At 36.8% G+C, this 21,713-nt stretch overlaps 1 protein-coding gene across 1 annotated transcript in view; it reads left to right on the top strand.

Annotated features, from left to right (window-relative positions):
* Positions 1-292: 292 nt before the first annotated feature.
* LOC114297460 (protein neprosin) overlaps positions 293-21,713 on the top strand; it is a 49,426-nt gene continuing 28,005 nt past the window's right edge. Inside the window, exons 1-3 of the mRNA XM_082916128.1 lie at positions 293-574; positions 746-832; positions 7,991-8,251. Of these exons, the coding sequence (XP_082772254.1) occupies positions 407-574; positions 746-832; positions 7,991-8,251 (516 nt within the window). The 5' untranslated portion in view covers positions 293-406. The remainder of the gene's footprint in view (positions 575-745; positions 833-7,990; positions 8,252-21,713) is intronic.

Genomic DNA, 21,713 nt, shown 5'->3' with positions numbered 1-21,713 from the left:
AAATATTATGCAGATTAATATTATATGTTATCCAAATGTTTTGCAATTGGGTAGAATATTTTTCAATTCGCCAATCTACCCAAAATCGTCTAAATCACGATTTGATAATCTGCCATTCGATTAGTAATTTTACTCTCAAAACTTTAAAATAACATCGCGCACAACTTGGAGCATTGTTCATCCCCATTCATAGAATGACACTTGTCAATATTTTTTACTAAAAAGTAAAAACTAACCAAAAGTATTGAATCCGTTAAAAACTATATAAATATGCTCCAAGACTAACAACTAATTTTCCATTGTATTCCTCATTGATATTTATAGAGGAATTCACGTGCGGGTACGAACTTATAGGATAAGCAGTAGCAAAGTCAGTGGTGAGAGAGAGTGTATTGTGTTCATCATCATGATCACTCATAGTGTTGTTGTGGTGGTGCGGCGGTGGTTATTGGTGCTTATAGTAGTGCTGTTGCCACTGTGTTATGGTGGCATAGTAAGCATTTCTGGTCAGAAACTTGATGATGTTGACAAGCAGTTGAAGCACTTGAACAAGCCTGCTCTTAAATCCATCAACGTCCTCTCTCCAACACCCTTTTGCTTCTCTCTCTCTCTCTCTCTCTCTCTCTCTCTATATATATATATATATATGTGTGTGTATATTTGCATGTTTTTGTATGTATGTATGTATGTATGTATGTATTGATTTTCTATTAATGCTTTGTTGTTAAAAAAAAAAAAAAAACAGAGTCCAGATGGAGATATAATTGACTGTGTCCATATTTCTCATCAGCCAGCTTTTGACCATCCTTTACTGAAGAACCACACCATTCAGGTCACTCTCTCTCCCTCTCTCTCCGTCTCTCCATGTGCGTGTCTTGTTTCTAATGGTGTATAAAAAAATATAAAAAAAAGTGTGAAATTCATTTTATATCTCTGTGTATGCTCCAGAGCACTTTACGCCTCTGTGTTTTAAAAATATGCAAATGCCTCCCTCCTACGTAATTTTGGACTAAAATATATAATTAACCCTGTTAAAAAAAAAAAAAAAAAAAAAAGCAGACTTCTTGACTAGTGGCGGAGGCATAGAGGGGCTCACGGGGTCACGTGTCTTAGGGTGATTATTCAGTATTCTCGAAATATAGACACGTGGTACTCCATTAGGTTTTGATTGGTAAAGAGACACAAGTGCCCACGATTTATTTTGAGGATGAGGGAATAACATGGGACTAACTAATTGGTGATTGGTTTATAGTATGGACAAGTGGTACTCCGAGAGTATTGAACAATTTCCCCGTGTCCCTTGAGTTTTGGAATTTTTTTTTTTTAAACATGAAGAAAATATTTTAGATAAAAAATTTATAAAAATATTATTTAGAGTGAAATGTCAATAACATTTTTAAAATTACGAGAACAATAATGACTATTTTGATTGAAAATAAAAAGATTGTGATAAGTCATATTATTATTTATGAAAATTTCAATATAATTGTGGTATCTATCATTATATAATGAATCTTAATGAAGATATGGAATTTAATGGATTGTTAATTGCATTTAACATGCGGAGTTCATTTTCCATGTATTTATTTACTATTGATTGGTGATATCATATGTCAATGATAACGCGATATTACTATTATATTGAATTTTTACTCAAATTTTGTATAAAAAATTGCTTTATCATTTGATAATTGTTTTTTTAAAATTATATCCATGATTTTTTTTTTATACTGTCCATAATACTCTAGTTACAAATAATAGTTTTATTATTATTATTATTATTATTATTATTATTATTATTATTATCTTTCTTGAAATCAATCGTAAAAATTTATGTAAAATTTTTTTGAAATTTTTTTCAATATTGATAAGTGCCTCATCTGATTTAATTTCTTGACTCTACCATTGTTCTATGTAATAGTGTATTTCCCCTTTCTTCTTCTATTAACCAAAATAAATAAATAAATAAATATAAATATAAATAAAATAAAATAAATAAAATTTACAATCACCATTTATGTATTTGACCCAAGCACCACCATCAATTTTAATGGAAATCTTATTGCATTTTTGTGTTTTATTGAATAAAAAATGTTTCCATATTGAATTTTTATGGAAGCAGCATCAAAATTTAAACTATAAATATATACATGCATACATATATATACCCAAAGTTATACATATAAATGTATACATACATATATATATATATATATATTTATGAAAAGTAATTGTGAAAGATTTATTGTTGGTAATGGTGAAGGTTTTAATTGTTATTAGGGTTTTGCAAATTAATGGGGCTGCAAATCAGTGGAGGGGAGGTCCTGTTCAATTGAATCTTTAAAACTATCTAATCTCTTTATAAAATACGTGCAACATTACTTCTTAGCTACCACCATTAACTCAACATTACAACTGCCCACGTCTTCATTCTATTGATGCAAATAAACAAAAAAATCAATATGAACAAATCATGGATTTGGGATAGGGAGAGTTGCAGCAATTAGTATGAGAGAAAATGGTTGGATGTTAGAGGGGGACGGGGTTGGGGAAGAGGGAAGTGGATGGGGGAGCTGTGTGTATTAGGGTTTGGATTTTGAAGTAAGAAGAAGATGAAGAAAATGAAGAAAGGGTAAATTTGACCTTTTACAATAGAATTTGACATTGCTTTTTGTATCCACTCTCAAAGTTGGCCCGTGTTTTGTAAATTTTATCAAGTTTGACGGAATAAATAATGATAATGAGATTAACTGTAAGATGATCAAAATCACATGAGATGTTTTTGACTATTTTTAAATGATGGAGGGTAAAGTATTTTAAGGTCAAACTACAAGAGAGTAAAATGAATTTTGCCTAAAAAAAAAAAAAAAGTCAGGTACAAGTAGTAATGCTACATGTATCCCTGTTAAGTACAAGTAGTAATGCTACATTTATCCCCCCCTTTTTTTATCAATAATATTCGGCATAATGTGCTAATAATATTAGCCATAATATGGCAATAATATTAGGCACGTGTATTCACGCACGCTTAAAACATGCTTGGCATGCCTAGGGTTTGGCACATGTTTTGCCCTTTTTTTTAATCAATAATATTGGGAATAATATTATCAATAATATTAATTTATCAATAATATTATCAATTTATTAGTAATATTAGGAATAATATTATCAATATTATTGATAATATGAGAGCGGATAATATTAGGGTTTGGCATGCTTAGGGTTTGGCACGTGTTTTTTTGTAATCAATAATATTAGGAATAATATTATCAATATTATTAATAATATGAGTGGATAATATTAGGGTTTGGCATGCTTAGGGTTTGGCACGTGTTTTTTTGTAACCAATAATATTATTAATTTATTAAAAATCTTATTTATCAATAATTTTAATTTATCCTGTTTTTTATCAATAATATTAGGAATTTTTTTTAAAAAATATTGGGTATAAAAGCACATCTATAAATCATAATCATTCAAATACGACATCTTACTAATTTTCAATTTATACCATCTATCTTATTTTTGAGATAAAATTCAGAACACAATTTCATGGTGCATAATATTTTGAGGAAATATCATTTTGTCCCTCAAACTATCACGTGTTTTTCAATTTGATCCTCATACTTTGATTTATTTCAATTTAGTACCTGAATTTTCAACAACTTGATCAATTTAACCTTTGCCGTCACATTCTGTCTACAATTAGACAGAATGTGTTAACGTTGCACCAAAATTCATTGAAATTTCATTTTACCCCCAAAACTATACCTTAAAAATCAATTTGCCTTGCAAACATAAAAAAATTAAATTTTCCATAATATATTCTTTGCAAAAAAATAATAAAACAATATAAAAATTCTCATTTTGAATTATTTTGAGACTATGAAGTATGGATAATTCGACAAACATACCATACTCGTACCGAGTACTTACCAATGTATGATATTTTTGTATACATACCGGATACACAAAATATGTACTCAAAATTTTCTTTCTTAATTTTTTACCGTACCTCAGTCGAAAATAATATTTTTCTTCTACTATTGGATAAAATTCTTTTTACTAAATTTCTTTTTCATTTTTAGTTTTGTGTTTAGTATGGTTTTAAAATTAAGTTATGGTTTATAAGTTATTTAATATAATAATATTTAATTTTATCTTATATCTATGCTTTTGGCATTAAATGTCAATTGTATGTTGGATTTAACAAATTAAACCATTTAATCAATTTTTGTATTATTTCAAATTGAAAAAAAAAATATATTGAGTAAATATCATTTTGCCTCCTAAACTATCACGCGCTTTTCACGTTGACTCCCATACTTCGATTTATTTCAATTTGGCACCTGAACTTTTCACAAATTGATCAACTAGACCCCTGTCGACACCTTCTGTCTACAATTGGACGGAATATGTTGACGTGGCATTTAAAATTTCATTTTATCCCCCAAACTATACCTTAAAAATCAATTTACCTCCCAAATTAAAATTCAATTTGCCCCAAAATTATACTTTAAAAATCAATATGCCCCCCACATCAGCACATTCCGTCCAATTGTGGATGGAAGATATTGGTAGCTGTCTAATTGATCAATTTGTGGAAAGTTCATGTACTAAATTGAAATAAATCGAAATATGGGAGTCAACGTGAAAAACGCGTGATAATTTGGGGGGAAAAATGATATTTACTCCAATATATTTTACAAACGTATTAAACCATACCCGTACTTGTACCCTTACTTTTTAAGGATTTTATCATGCCAATGTACTCATATCATACCAATACCAGTACTCATACCCATACCTGTGCTTCATAGGTCTCAAATTATCTCGAGTTGATCCTATAAAAACTTATTGAGTCAAAAAATTCTTAATTACTCTATGTGCGTGTGTGCATACAATTATACTAGTTTATTACCCAAATTAATTTTAATAAAATTGATCGACTAATAGTAATTTCAAAATTGAGTAGGAAATTTTTTTCAAAATTTAGTAAGTAACTGGTACGGATACGGCATATTTGTCGAAATATCCATGCTTCATAGTCTCAAGATAATTATAAATGAGGACTTTTATATTTTTTTGTTATTTTTTTTGCAAAGTATATATGATTTAAAATTTAATTTTTTCATTATTGGGATAAAAAATATTTATTAAATATTTAAATTTAATTTTTTTATATTTGGGCGGAAATTGATTTTTAAAGTGTAGTTTGGGGGGTAAAATGACTCTAAATGAATTTTAGTACCACGTCAGCACATTTCGTCCAATTGTAGACGGAATGTGATGGTAGGAGTTAAATTGGTCAATTTGCTAAAAATTCAAGTACTAAATTGAAATAAATCGAAATATGAAAATCAAATTAAAAAACGCGTGATAATTTAGAGAATAAAATGATATTTCCTCTAATATTTTCTCCTTTAATACCATGCTTAGCGTACCATATGATATGTGAACAGTATATTAAAGAAAAACATTAATGGTGGGACTCATTACATCAACAATATGCTGACATATGCAAGGGTAGAACTACACTCGACTTCCAAAAAGGTTTGGTAATGTATGTGTAGTTTTATTTAAAAGTTTTGGATTATAACAAATTGAATCCGAGAAAAAAAAAAAAAAAGTTTTGACGTTTATATTAGAGGTAATAATAGCAATCAAATTTATACAAATTGTTCAGTCTTTTAGAAAGAAAATATTATACAAACTAAATATTTTACTAATTCATATTGCATGCAATAATGCATTTTAAAAACTGAAACATAATCTATTTTAATTATATTAGAAGTTTCACATTAGTGAGTAAAAAAGAATATACGAGTTTTATTGACTATTTTATTGAAGCCATGGTATTGATGTCCCAATATTTTGTTTTTGGCTGCAATTTGATTATTTTGAATTAATTTTGTCAATATAATGGCAAATATATAAAATTTGGGAAATGTAACCATGTACACCTCTAAAAAAATGCACATCATTGGAAAGGTTGAATTTTTTGTGGTGAAAGTTGTAATGTGTGTTGGTATTTTTCCATAAAAGTACAAAAAAAAAAATACATAAAATGAATTAAATAGAAATGACAAAATATTTTTTTATATATATTAAAGAATGAAATATAGAATAAACTACACAACTAAAAATATATAAATGAATTAGATTATATTACTAATAGAACAAACTATTAACATGAATAAATAAATATTAGAACTCATCGAGTTAAACTAAATTCTGAAAAATTTAAGAACAAATGATAAGAAAAGAAACAAATCAAAGCATGTATGACATCACAGTTTCTTTAAAACAGATTCACCGCGGTATGCTTGCGTCCATCTCCCGGGATACCATGGTTAAAACCAGCTAATGCAGAAGTATCTTCTGAATAGTTTTGGCGAACTTGACAATGGATACACTTTCTCTAACAAGAACCAAAGAAGGGATTAGCAAAAAAAGATAGGAAACATTTCCTTTGACGTTAAAAAAAAATAAACAAAATATCTCCAACTTTTTATCTCAAAACACCATCTTCATTTTCCATCCAAAATCTCTCAAAAATTATTCTACCAAGTTGGAGGGGAAATGTCTCTATTTATACAAGTGGGGGAATCCCTAACCATGAAGGGTACACATCACTAGGACCATCAAATGCCATTAACCAAGGCCATCAATTCTAGCTATTGGGATTAGAGTTACAAATGTTGAAAATCTATGGCACTAATATGATCATCAACTCTATCATCAAATGACGAGAGTTACAAAAATTTACATTTCTCATGTACTTAATATATACAAATAAATATTTATATAATGATGTTTGAATAAACCAAATAGATGGGTTACAAAATGGATACTAATGTTAATGTTAGGTCACAACTCGATCCAAGCCTCAAACACATGCACAAGCTAGAACATAGCTTAGCCCAAGCTCAAGATTAAGTCCAAGTCCATGTCCAAGTCCACGTCCAAAACCAAGACCAAACCCAGCACATGCACAAACACAAGCCTAGCTCAGTCCAAATCAAGATTAATTCCAAATCTAAGCCCAACTTTATTGATGTTTACTTTATGAGACAATTCTCATTTACCACTCAATGGTTTCGGCTCGTTACTTTTGTATTGCAATCTTTTCACGTAAGATAATACAAAACTACTCAGACCCACCTCAACCAGCGGTTGGGTCCTACTTTACTTTCAAATTGAAATTGCCAAAAAAATCATTATCTAACGTATTTTCTAAGTAAGTGTTTATGAGATACTAAATTACTAATTAAGTGTTTACAATAAAAATTTTCTAACATATTTTTTCAATTTACTAAATAATTTTACAATCAACTTTAGAGGGAAGATGTTAGGTTTCTAACACATGACTATTTTTTGGGCCAGAATATAAATTTCTTTTATCTAGAATATTTAGTATATATGTCTTTTATATATTTAATTAAGTACAAATATGGAATGATTTGAGCATGTGAGACCTTGTTAACTTTATTTTTAAACTCCCAAAAAAAAAAAAAAAAAAAAAATGCACCCAACCTTTTGCTTAATAGCACCGTATATAATATTACTATTAAGGTCTTGTTTGGCATATATAAAAAAAGTTAAAAAGTTACTATTCAATTTAAGTCACATCATCTTATTTAAGTAACATCACCTCTCTATGACATCACTTCAAACACAATCCATACCTAACTCATATTTCATAAAAAGTTAAAAAGTACACTTCTTTATAACATCCCAAACCACCCCTAAGTGGCTTAAAAACTTGAGACCTTTTCAAATATGGGTCCTTAACCAGTTGTTTAACTGCCTAATGGACGTACCACCCCCCCAATTCAGACACTAACTACAAGTCTTACAATTAGGGTGAAAACTTACCCATTTTTAATGTTTTTGTTTCTCAAATCTGCTCCAACTATTAACTACAAGATCCTTACTGTTAGGGCTAAAGCTTACCCATTTCTAATGGAGTATTTTGTGCCAATAATAGATGAGGCCAAGTTACCACCCAGAAGGGCTATTTGAGGAGAACAAAGAATCCATTCCAAAGTCCAATGAAGGAATATCAAAGTCAATTACTCAGCTATGGCACTTAAATGGAAGGTGCCCAGAAGGAACTATTCCCATTAGAAGAACAAAAAGGAAAGAAATACTCAGAGCACGCTCTATCAAGAGTTTTGGAAAGAAGCAGCATGGAATCATCCCTGAACCAACAATGTCTACTCAACCCATCAATCTAAGTGCTCACGAGGTACAGCCACTGCCATATAAAATCTTTGTGCATGAATATATGTATGTATGTAGTTAAATATGATAAACAAATGAGAGAATGAGTGAATATATATTACATTAAATAATAAGCATATGAATATGAGGCCTTTTATATAGTGAAGGAGAAGCCTTAAGTGTGGTAATACAGATAACTTATCTACAGTAATAGAATGAAATCGAATCTAACTAGATCAAATCCTCTACAAATTGAATAATATATATAATATTAGATATATATGTATATATTATATTATACGATAATATCTGTAGACGTCCCCGAACATCCCCGAACGTCCCGGGAGAGAATCTCATTTTGTTCATTGGGCTCACTACAGTTCGGACTCGATGTCACAGTTCTTAATCTAATCTCGCATAGTGCAATGCAAGACCGATAAATCATCAAAGAGTCCAAATCCGGTAAGTCGTTTTGAAAAACTAATTTTTAGAAAGAAGTGCCAAACATGGACTGCTTTTCCAGATACAGAGTCGCCACATAAATATTTTATTTTAGGGGAATTTAGGAAACCCTGACTCATGCCTAAGGCCACGTGTCCGTCATCACCAAAGTTGCCTCTGTTCAGGAACTTGGGTACAATTGGGGAAGATCACTTCGTGAGCACCCCCGCTCGCCCGATCAAAGATCGGCCTCTACTAACCATGATATCGAGTTTTGAAAACATTATGTGCTCTTATTCCGGTTATTAGCCTAGAATTACTATGTGATACATACAACATACAAGTATAGATTGGATCGTTTGAGTTGGAACAAAACATTTCATGTTTGTTCATTTGAAAGATGGTTTGATGGTGTTACTCGCAAGTAGGCTAAGACGTGGATTTGCCACCCTCAAGTGGGCTTAAGAAAACATGATTTTGCCACTCTCAAGTGGGCTTAAAACACTCAGTTGGTGAATTGTTCCAATTCAAAAAACCCAACCTTCACCCACAGACATTCAGGCAGTTACATCACATAAGCAAATAGCCTCATGGTAAGCATGCTATCATAGCAGTCACTCACACGCATGCAAGGATGCTAAAGCATAAATACTTACCGAGTACTCCAAGCCAAAGAAAGAAGCTAATTAGAAATCATGCATGAATCCTAACTATGCTGAAATGCCTGATGCAACACATGCAAAAATGCAACTAAGATAGGCTCGGCTATTCTAAAATGGCATATGAAATGCAGCAACTGATACACATATTCAACTCAGAATTGAAATACAATGCAGTTAGTATGATGCGCCGAGCCCGGTGCATGCAAGACAGATAAATGGATGCAAACATGCGAGCATAAGTATGGTAATTGAAACGTGCCCTAAACTAACCATCATAAGTTGGTACATAAAAGGGAGAAAGATGTGGGATTGGAAGGCATGCATCACACACACACGCACACTTATAACAACATTGCCCTCCTCGGAGAGTCCGAATGAATAGTACAGAATAAACTAGCTAATCTAAGCTAATTAAACTAATTATTACACAACATTAATTAATTAACGAATTAACTAAGTAAGTAAGGAAACTAGCATGCAAATTAAACAAAATGGACTGCCTCAGCTTTGTTCCGAATGATAGGGATGCATGCATGCTAAAGGCGCCTTGTCGGGAAATCCATCGCGATGTCCCGATTTACCTCTGTTTGCAACTGGTCCCAGAACACTGTACAAAGCTCCAGAAGGCTGTTGACTAGTTTTTTGCTGCTGGTTTCCGGTTTGCTGCAACAGAGAGCGAAAAAGGGGCATGACAAAGTATTTTCAACATATGTGTGCATGACCACCCTCTCCATCATTGCACAAGCTCCAGGGAGTGTAGTCCTCGATCCTCGTGCCACTAATCACGCATCTCGATGCATGATGGCCGAGGAGTCGGATTGCACGACTCGATGTAAAATGAATGCACATATAAACACAACAAGGCCTAAACTCCATCATGGGTAATCCGGAGTGCCGGCGACTGAGAATTTAGGCACGCTTCGTCACTTGGAGTACGAAACGTCCCTCGTTTCCCGTGTTTGGACTAAACCCTATTCCAAACACAATGCAATATACATGGCATACACAATACGATTAGCATGCAACCCTAAACGCAATGCAACCTAATCATGCTAGCATGCGAGGGATGATATGCAAACATGGAACTAGCATACACAATGCTATGAACTAAGAATGACATACTCAATGCACATGAACTATATGGCTATAGATGTCCCCGAACGTCCCGCGAGGGAATCCCATTTTGTTCATTTGGGCTCACTATAGTTCGGACTCAAATTGTCACGGTTCTTAATCTGATCTCACAATGTGCGATGTGAGATTGATAAATCACCAAAGAGTCCAAATCCGGCAAATCGTTTTGAAAAACAGATTTTTAGAAAGAAGTGTCAAACATGGACTGCTTTTCCAGATACAGAGTCGCCACCTAAATGTTTTATTTTTGGAAAATTTAGGAAACCTTGACTCGTTGCCTAAGGTCATAGGTCCGTCATCACCAAAGTTACCTCGGCTCGAGAACTTGGGTACGATTGGGGAAGGTCATCTATGAGCACCCTAGCTCGCCCGATCAAAGATCGGCCACTACTAAACATGATATCTCATTTTTGAAAACACATGCGTTCTTATTCCGATTAATTAGCCAGAATTACTGTGTGATGCGCGCAACAAAACAAATATAGACTAGATCGCCTAATTTGGAACAAAGCATCGCATATCCGTTTGTTTGGAAAATGATTTGAAGTTTGCTACTCGTAACTAGGCTAAAACACGGATTTTAATGAATTATCCCAATTCAAGCAATCCAACCTTCACCCACAAACATTCAGGAAGTTATATCACCTAAGCAATTAGCCTCATGAAAAATATGTTGTCATGTTAACATTCACACTCATGCGAGATGCTAAAGCATAAACACTTACAGTGTACTCCGAGCCAAAACAAGAAACTAGTTAGTAATCTTGCATGATCCTAGTTCATGTTAAGATGGCTAATGCAACGCATGCAAAATGCAACTAAGATAGGCTCGGCTATCCTAAGAATGGCATATGAGGTGCGACAATCCAATACATGTATTCAACTTGGAACTGAAATACAACGCAGTTAGCATGATGCGCCGAGCCCAGTGCATGCAATACAGATGAGTGATGCAAACATGCTATCATAAGTATGCTAATTGAAATGTGCCCTAAAACTAACCATTGAAAGCAGGTAAGTAAAAGGGAGAAAGAAATGGGGGTTAGAAGACATGCACACACTCACGCACACTTATTACAACATTGCCCTCTCTCGGAGGGTCCGAATAAATAATACAAATTAATTAACTAACAAGCTAATTAAATATTACAGACCCTTAATTAATTAACAAATTAATTAAGCTATTAAAGTAGTAAAGCTGCCTCGGGAAGAGGGTCAAATGCATGCATGCTCGATTCGCCTCGCTCGGAAACCCGTTGCCATGCCTCTGTTGCCTCTGTTTGCACTGTTCTGCACCTCTGATAATTGTGGAAAATCCTAAGATTGCTTCTGAACCACTCCCTGAACACTTTGGGATGCCACCGACCGAGAGAAGACACCATCGGCCATGAAAATATGGTCATCGACCAAAAATGGGACCACCGGCTGGGTATTTATAGTCGACCGGCACTGAAAGTTGCCGACCGGCCATATATTCCTACAGAATATTGGTTTTGCTGCAGCAGAGGACAGACAGTGCATGACAAAGAATTTACAAGGCAATGTATGCACGACCACCCTCCCTATCATGCTATGAACTCAAGGGAGTATGGCTCTCGATCCTCGGGCCACCAATCACGCATTTCAATGCATGATGGCCAAAGAAGCAAAGTGTGCAACTCAATATGGAATGAAATGCACAAAACACATAAAGGGCCCCAACCTCTATCATGATTGATCAAGAGGCAAGGGATGCACACACAATGCAATGCAACCTAGGCAAGCAAGCAAACATGCAAATAACTCAAGTGTGCAACAAATCTAATGCAACATGAGCATGTTAACATGCAATATGCAATAGGTATACAACCTAAACATGTGGACATGTATAGCATGCAACAACATGCAAAATGAAACAAGCATGCAACAACATGGTGAGATGGACTTACACTAACATAGGTAGCTCTTAAGCATGCTAAAATCAGTGGCCAAATGAGATAAGAACAAGGCCCAAGATTCATGCAAACATGCACAATACAAGGGCCCCAAGCCTAAGGCACAAAATGCAACTCTCCAAGAGCAATGCAAGGATGAAACATGGCATACAATGGCATACATTCCAGCTCTGAAATGGCATACTAAATGCCCCCAAAATGACTCTGAAGCATGCAAACACTCATGTAATGCATTGTTAAAGACTCAAACACCGAAGCTAGTGAAATGCAATACACTATAGACATGCAAAGCGATGCTCAAATGACGAAACCAACCCCAAACAGACCTGATGCAGGCCAAAATCAGTGGCAAAATGTGTTGGGATGGTGGCTCAAAACGCACAAAGATGAAGCTCATGCAATGGTCCATAAATGAGGCATACAAGCACAACTCTTCAACATATTTAAAGAGTGATAAATGCATGTGCATGACCATGAAACATAGACTGAAATTACACTACAAATGATGTCACATCATTGAAATAGGCCAAGTAATGCATACTAAATGACTCAATACACAAAGCTTACAAGCAAGATTGAACCAAAGCTATGCAAAACAAGTCATAGGTGACCAAGACAACCAAAATCAGACCTCAAGCATACCAAAACATGGATAAAATCTTCTTGAAGTCAAGCCAAAAGCATGCTAAAAAGACATGTCACAACATGACGCATGTTAGGCTATTTTATGGGATTGCATGGCAAGTGTATGGAGCATGCAAGGGCTAACCAAACCTAAAAAAAGGTATGACATGATAAAATAAGCCCAAGAACATGCTGAAATGGACACAACATAGGCTAAAATGAGATGTTACTTCAAGGAGCATACAAAGCTAGTCTGTGTGATTTACACTACAAGTGTATGAGGCATGCAAGGGCCAACCAAACCAAGCAAAAACATATCTAAGGCATGTTACAACTACACCAAAAATCTACTGAGATGGCCCAAAAACAAGCTAGAAACACATGCTCAAACATGAGGCATACAAGACTAGTTTGCAAAATTTACACTACAAGTGTATAAACCATGCATGGAATGACCAAGATAGGCAAAAACAGTGGCATATGATAGAAAAATAACCACAAATACCAGCCAAGACATGTCCAACATGAACTTAACAAAGGTGCTCACATATGAGGCAAATATGACAAGTATTGAAGACAACAAGGAGATGGGATGACCCTCTCCTTCTTAGGACCTCAAAACACCACCTCCACCACTGGATTTCAGTGGTGAGAAGGCCAATACAAGGTGGTCCCGAAGCTCACAAAAAAGGCACAAAAAAGAGGCCAAACAAGGCCTAAGAGGAGGGAAACAACCCCAAACAAAAAAATGATCTTAAAAAAACTTCAAAAGCATGCAAAAACAAAACTTTTATCAGTTATAAGTTAAGCTCAAAATAGCATGCAAGATAGGCTAAAAGTGTGTGCAAAAATGAGGAATAAAGAGGGTACTTCTCACCCTTGATGCACAGCTGCAAAACCAGTCGATTCTTGGACCAAGAACCAACTCTTTGAGACCTCTCAAGACCCTCCAAGAACCTTAGGTCAATGGTGGAGGTGTATGGCTATGAGGTGTGGTGCTAAAGGCCAAGAACAAACACTTTCTAAGCCTAAATTATAGAGACAAAGAGAGATATATGCTTCTTGCCTTAAACAAATTTTTGGAACCTCTCTAAAGGAGAGGGAGGCCCTCTCTTCTAGAGAAACAAGAGGGTTCAAGCTTCTTGGTGAAGCTAAACAGGTTCAAGCTTCTTCAAGAATCTAAAAAGGTTCAAGCTTCTTGGAGAAGCTAAAGAGGTTCAAGCTTCTTCAAGAAGCTAAAAAGGTTCAAAAGGTTCAAGCTTCTTCAAGAAGCTAAAACAAGGGTTCAAAAGGTCCAAGCTTCCTCAAGAAGCTAAAACAAAGGTGCAAATCCTCCATACACGTGTATGGAGGATAGAGACTGTGCCACCTGGCACTAAATATCTGCATAAAACAGATGAACAGGGTTCGGCCCGCAGAAAAGGCCGATTGACCAACACAAAGGGTCGGCCGACTAAATACATTGCCGACCGGCCATCACTTTTGGCCGGTAGCAATAAAACAGGGCCGGTGGCCTCAGGCCATGGCCGGTGATGTGTGGGGATAGCCAACAAGCCATTTCCTGTGCTCAGGTGCAAAGACCACAAGTCCTTGGTCCAACCAAGCACAAAACAAATAAGTCGAGAGATATTGAGGCAAGGGGCGCGACCGAGACCTCCGAGAACTCAAGAGGAACACGAACATGGATGATCATCGAGTGTTCAAACGACGACGTCCAAATCTTGAGGGCGGTAAAAAATGGGGTGTCTACAATGGCATACGCAATGCACATACGAAGATGGACATGCACGAAGACATGAACAAGGCATACACAATGCGACGATCAAGCATGCGACAACATGGATATGGTATACATAATGCAAGATGGACTTAAACTAAAATGAATGGGCCTCAACCACACTCAAATCAGTGGCCATACATGATGAAAATGAAGCAACAACGCACATGCAAACATGCACAAATGCAAGGGACCAAACCTAAGGCAGAAAGTGCAACTCCACCAAAGCATGGTAAGCATGAAATATGGCATACAATCACATATTTTCCAGCTCTGAAATGACATGCAAGATGGTCCCGAATCATGCAAACACCTCACACAATGCATGCTAGATGGCCTAAATCCCGAAACTAGTGAAGTGGATTACACTATAGGCATGCAAAGCAATACTCAAATGGCCAAACCAGCCCCAAACAATCCCTATGTAGGCCAAAAACAGTAGCAAATATAGACTAAAATGATGGCTCGCAAAGCATGGAAATGAAGCTCATGTAATGGTCCAAAAATGAGGTATTCATGCATAACTCTCAAACACATTTAAAAAGTGGAAAACATGGGAATACGGCATACATATAAGCTCTGAAATATGATTCACGATGATGCCAAAACATGGAAACACCTCAAAATACGCATGCAATAGGCTTTAAAACTCAAAGCTAGGCAAGGGTATTGAATTACAACCGTGCATAGCAAACATTATTCGACCATGAGGCCCAAAAATAGAGCTAAGACAGTCCAAAACATGCACAAAATCAGTTTAAGGCATGGCCAAAAAGTGCTAGAATCAAAGGCCAAAATAGCACGCAATGTAAGCTAGTAAAGAGGATTTGCACTACAAGCATGTGAGGCAATCAAGAGGCCACTAAACCAACAAAAGTCAGAGGTATGACATGCCAAATAAAGCCCAAAAACCCACTGAAACATGGTTAATGCATGCAAGAATGAGATGCTCCTTTGATATGCTATGAAGAGGGTTATTCTACACATGCAAGATGGGCATCCAATATGGAAAAACAAGCTCTGGACAGAGCCTATGCAGGTTCTAAAACTCATCAAAAATGGCCTGAAACATGGCTTGGAAGCATGCAAATAAGGGCTCCTTTGTAAGGCCAAAAATGCTAGAAAACAAAACAAGGAGAGAGAGGGTCACCCCTCTCTGATTTTGGCACTCAAAACAGCATGCTAGCCACTAAAAATCTACTGGATTTCCGTGGCTAAAAGGCCAAACAAAGGCCAACACAAATGCTCTAAGGCATGGCTCAAAACAAGGTAAAATGAAGCATGCAAGGGGATAGATGACCCCCAACAACAAAGTGACCTTAAACAAACATGAAAAGGACCTCAAAACAAGAATTTTTTTTAGTTTACACCAAAGCTCAAATATGCTTGCAAGTATGGCTAAAAGATGGAGCAAAATAAAGCTTAAAAGAGGGAAGAGTATGTTACCCTTGTAGCTTCAGCAAAACCAGCAGCTTCTTGGACCAAAAACCAACTCTTTGAGACCTCTCAAGACCCTCCAAGAACCTTAGATCAATGGTGGAGGTGTGTGGCTATGAGGTGTGGTGTTAAAAGCCAAGAACAAACACCGTTTCTAAGCCTAGAATGTAGAGATATAGACAGATATATGTGCTTTTCCTTAGAGAAATTTTTTTCAACCTCTCTAAAGGAGAGGAAGGCCCTCTCTTATAGAGAAACAAGAGGGTTCAAGCTTCTTCGAGAAGCTAGAGAAAAGGTTCAAGCTTCTTGGAGAAGCTAGAGCAAAAGGTTCAAAAGGTTCAAGCTTCCTCAAGAAGTTAAAACAAAGGTTCAAAAGGTTCAAGCTTCCTCAAGAAGCTAAAACAAGGGTTCAAAAGGTTCAAGCTTCCTCAACAAGCTAAAACAAAGGTTCAAAATGTTCAAGCTCTCCAAAAACCGTACCAAACGGAGAAAGTTAAGCATTCTCGAACCGAGGCGCACAGCCGACGACTCCGAAAATCAGAAACTGGTCTCCAAACGGGAACAGTGGTCTAAGACCACGAAAAGTAGCCTACGGCCACTGAGAGATGGTCTACGACACCTCTCCCTCCCTTCGGGAAGAGAAAACAGAACCTGGTTCGCAAACCGAGGCAAAGCACAAAAGAGTCCCGAGGTCGGGAGGTAAGGCTCTCAGCCGAAACTCTGAAAACTCAAAACGAGCACAACATGCACCATCACCGAGCGCTCAATCGATGACGTTTGAATCTTAAGGTCGGTCAAAAATGGGGTGTCTACAGAGCTAAGAAACTGTAGACATCCCCGAACGTCCCTGGAGGGAATCCCGTTTTGTTCATTGGGCTCACTACAGTACGCACTCGATGTCACAGTTCTTTATCTAATCTCGCATAGTGCAATGCAAGACCGATGAATCATCAAAGAGTCCAAATCCGGCAAGTCGTTTTGAAAAACTGATTTTTAGAAAGAAGTGCCAAACATGAACTGCTTTGCCAGATACAGAGTCACCACCTAAATATTTTATTTTGGGGGAATTTAGGAAACCCTCACTCGTGCCTAAGGCCACGTGTCCGTCATCACCAAAGTTGCCTCTGTTCGGGAACTTGGGTACGATTGGGGAAGATCACTTCGTGAGCACTCCCGCTCGCCCGATCAAAGATCGGCCTCTACTAACTATGATATTGAGTTTTGAAAACATTATGTGCTCTTATTCCGGTTATTAGCCTAGAATTACTATGTCATGCACACAACATACAAGTATAGACTGGATCGTTTGAGTTGGAACAAAACATTTCATGTTTGTTCATTTGAAAGATGGTTTGATGGTACTACTCGCAAGTAGGCTAAGACGTGGATTTGCCACCCTCAAGCAGGCTTAAGAAAACATGATTTTGCCACTCTCAAGTGGGCTTAAAACTCTAAGTTGGTGAATTGTTCCAATTCAAAAAACACAGCCTTCACCCACAGGCATTCAGGCAGTTACATCACATAAGCAAATAGCCTCATGGTAAGCATGCTATCATGGCAGTCACTCACACGCATGCAAGGATGCTAAAGCATAAATACTTACCGAGTACTCCAAGCCAAAGAAAGAAGCTAATTAGAAATCATGCATGAATCCTAACTATGCTGAAATGCCTAATGCATCACATGCAAAAATGCAACTAAGATAGGCTCGGCTATTCTAAAATGGCATATGAAATGCAACAACTGATACACATATTCAACTCAGAATTGAAATACAATGCAGTTAGTATGATGCGCCGAGCCCGGTGCCTACAAGACAGATAAATGGATGCAAACATGCGATCATAAGCATGCTAATTGAAACGTGCCCTAAACTAACCATCATAACCTGGTAAATAAAAAGGAGAAAGACGTGGGGTTGGAAGGCATGCATCACACACACATGCACACTTATTATAACATTGCCCTCCTCGGAGAGTCCGAATGAATAGTACAGAATAAACTAGCTAATCTAAGCTAATTAAACTAATTATTATGCAACATTAATTAATTAACGAATTAACTAAGTAAGTAAGGAAATTAGCATGCAAATTAAACAAAATGGACTGCCTCAGCTCTGTTCCGAATGATAGGGATGCATGCATACTCAAGTCGCCTTGTCGGGAAATCCATTGCGATGCCCGATTTGTCTCTGTTTGCAACTGGTCCCAGAACACTGTACAAAGCTCCAGAAGGCTCCTGACCAGTTTTTGCTGATGGTTTCCAGTTTGCTGCAACAGAGAGTGAGAAAGGGGCATGGCAAAGTATTTTCAACATATATGTGCATGACCACCCTCCCCATCATTGCACAAGCTCCAGGGAGTGTAGTCCTCGATCCTCGTGCCACCAATCACGTATCTCGATGCATGATGGCCGAGGAGTCGGATTGCACGACTCGATATAAAATGAATGCATATATAAACACAACAAGGCCTAAACTCCATCATGGGTAATCCGGAGTGCCGGCGACCGAGAATCTAGGCACGTTTCGTCACTTGGAGTATGAAACGTCCCTCGTTTCCCGTGTTTGGACTAAACCCTATTCCAAACACAATGCAATATACATGGCATACACAATACGATTAGAATGCAACCCTAAACGCGATGCAACCTAATCATGCTAGCATGCGAGGGATGATATGCAAACATGCAACTAGCATACACAATGCTATGAACTAAGAATGGCATACTCAATACACATGAACTATATGGCATACGCAATGCACATACGAAGATGGACATGCACGAAGACATGAACAAGGCATACACAATGCGACGATCAAGCATGCGACAACATAGATATGGCATACATAATGCAAGATGGACTTAAACTAAAATGAATGGGCCTCAACCACGCTCAAATCAGTGGCCATACATGATGAAAATGAAGCAACAACGCACATGCAAACATACACAAATGCAAGGGACCAAACCTAAGGCAGAAAGTGCAACTCCACCAAAGCATGGTAAGCATGAAATATGGCATACAATCACATATTTTTCAGCTCTGAAATGACATGCAAGATGGTCCCGAATCATGCAAACACCTCACACAATGCATGCTAGATGGCCTAAATCCCGAAACTAGTGAAGTGGATTACACTATAGGCATGCAAAGCAATACTCAAATGGCCAAACCAGCCCCAAACAGTCCCTATGCAGGCCAAAATAGTAGCAAATATATACTAAAATGATGGCTCGCAAAGCATGGAAATGAAGCTCATGCAATGGTTCAAAAATGAGGTATTCATGCATAACTCTCAAACACATTTAAAGAGTGAAAAACATGAGAATACGGCATACATATAAGCTTTGAAATATGATTCACAATGATGCCAAAACATGGAAACACCTCAAAATACGCATGCAATAGGCTTCAAAACTCAAAGCTAGGCAAGGGTATTGAATTACAACCGTGCATAGCAAACATCATTCGACCATGAGGCCCAAAAATAGAGCTAAGGCAGTCCAAAACATGCACAAAATCAGTTTAAGGCATGGCCAAAAAGTGCTAGAATCAAAGGTCAAAATAGCATGCAATGTAAGCTAGTAAAGAGGATTTGCACTACAAGCATGTGAGACAATCAAGAGGCCACTAAACCAGCAAAAGTCAGAGGTATGACATGCCAAATAAAGCCCAAAAACCCACTGAAACATGGTTAATGCATGCAAGAATGAGATGCTCCTTTGATATGCTATGAAGAGGGTTATTCTACACATGCAAGATGGACATCCAATATGGCAAAACAAGCTCTGGACAGAGCCTATGCAGGTCCTAAAACTCATAAAAAATGGCCTGAAACATGGCTTGGAAGCATGCAAATAAGGGCTCCTTTGTAAGGCCAAAAATGCTAGAAAACAAAACAAGGAGAGAAAGGGTCACCCCTCTCTGATTTTGGCACACAAAACAGCATGCTAGCCACTAAAAATCCACTGGATTTTAGTGGCTAAAAGGCCAACACAAATGCTCTAAGGCATGGCTCAAAACAAGGTAAAATGAAGCATGCAAGGGGGTAGATGACCCCCAATAACAAAGTGACCTTAAACAAACATGAAAAGGACCTGAAAACAAGAATTTTTTTCAATTTACGCCAAAGCTCAAATATGCTTGCAAGTATGGCTAAAAGATGAAGCAAAATAAAGCTTAAAAGAGGGAATAGTGTGTTAGCCTTGTAGCTTCAGCAAAACCAGCAGCTTCTTGGACCAAAAACTAGTTCTTTGAGACCTCTCAAGACCCTTCAAGAACCTTAGATCAACGGTGGAGGTGTGTGGCTATGAGGTGTGGTGTTTAAAGCCAAGAACAAACACCGTTTCTAAGCCTAGAATGTAGAGATATAGAGAGATCTATGTGCTTTTCCTTAGACAAATTTTTTTCAACCTCTCTAAAGGAGAGGGAGGCCCTCTCTTATAGAGAAACAAGAGGATTCAAGCTTCTTGGAGAAGCTGGAGCAAAAGGTTCAAAAGGTTCAAGCTTCCTCAAGAAGCTAAAATAAGGGTTCAAAAGGTTCAAGCTTCCTCAAGAAGCTAAAACGAAGGGTTCAAAAGGTTCAAGCTTCCTCAAGAAGCTAAAACGAAGGTTCAAAATGTTCAAGCTCTCCAAAAACCGTGCCAAACGGAGAAAGTTAAGCGGTCCCGAACCGAAGCGCACGGCCGACGGCTCCGAAAATCAGAAACTGGTCTCCAAACGGGAACCGTGGTCTACGACCACGAAAAGTAGCCTACGGCCACTGAGAGATAGTCTACGAGACCTCTCCCTCCCTTCAGGAAGAGAAAATATAACTTGGTTTGCAAACCGAGGCAAAGCACAAAAGAGTCCTGAGGTCTGGTGGTAAGGCTCTTAGCCGAAACTCCGAAACCTCAGAACGAGCACAACATCACCGAGCGCTCAATCGACGATGTCTGAATCTTAAGGTCGGTCAAAATGGGGTGTCTACAATATCATAATATAATATATATATATATATATATAGAGAGAGAGAATATATTGTGTTGATATGGTTACTTTACTATTTTAGTTGGCTTTTTTGACTATTTTAACCTAGTTAAAAAAGTTGTGTTTGGAACAATAGTTGATATATATATATATATAGTTTTTTGATAGTTGATTTGATGGTTGTGAGAGAAAAAGTGAAATGATTATGGTTTGGATATGACATTTTATCTTATTAGCTATTTTAGCCTATTTTGTCTTTATTGGCTATTTTATCCACACAAAAAAACCTCCAACAACACCCGCATTCTAACTGCCCTTCTCATACTCAAGGTCATTGAGCAGACAACTTGAGTAAAGCATGAAAACGTCCAGGTGGATGTGCTTTGGTGAAGATATCAACAGTTTGATCGACAGAAGAAATAGAACGACGGCGAATAGTACCACGAACAACATAGTGACAATCGATTTCAATATGTTTGGTACAATCATGAAACAAATCATTTGAG

This window comes from Camellia sinensis, chromosome 2, assembly GCF_055761805.1.
Source record: "Camellia sinensis isolate YWXY chromosome 2, ASM5576180v1, whole genome shotgun sequence".
Taxonomy (NCBI): Eukaryota; Viridiplantae; Streptophyta; class Magnoliopsida; order Ericales; family Theaceae; genus Camellia; species Camellia sinensis.
Note: the sequence above shows the minus strand (reverse complement) of the source record. Positions and strands in the feature narration are given on the sequence as shown.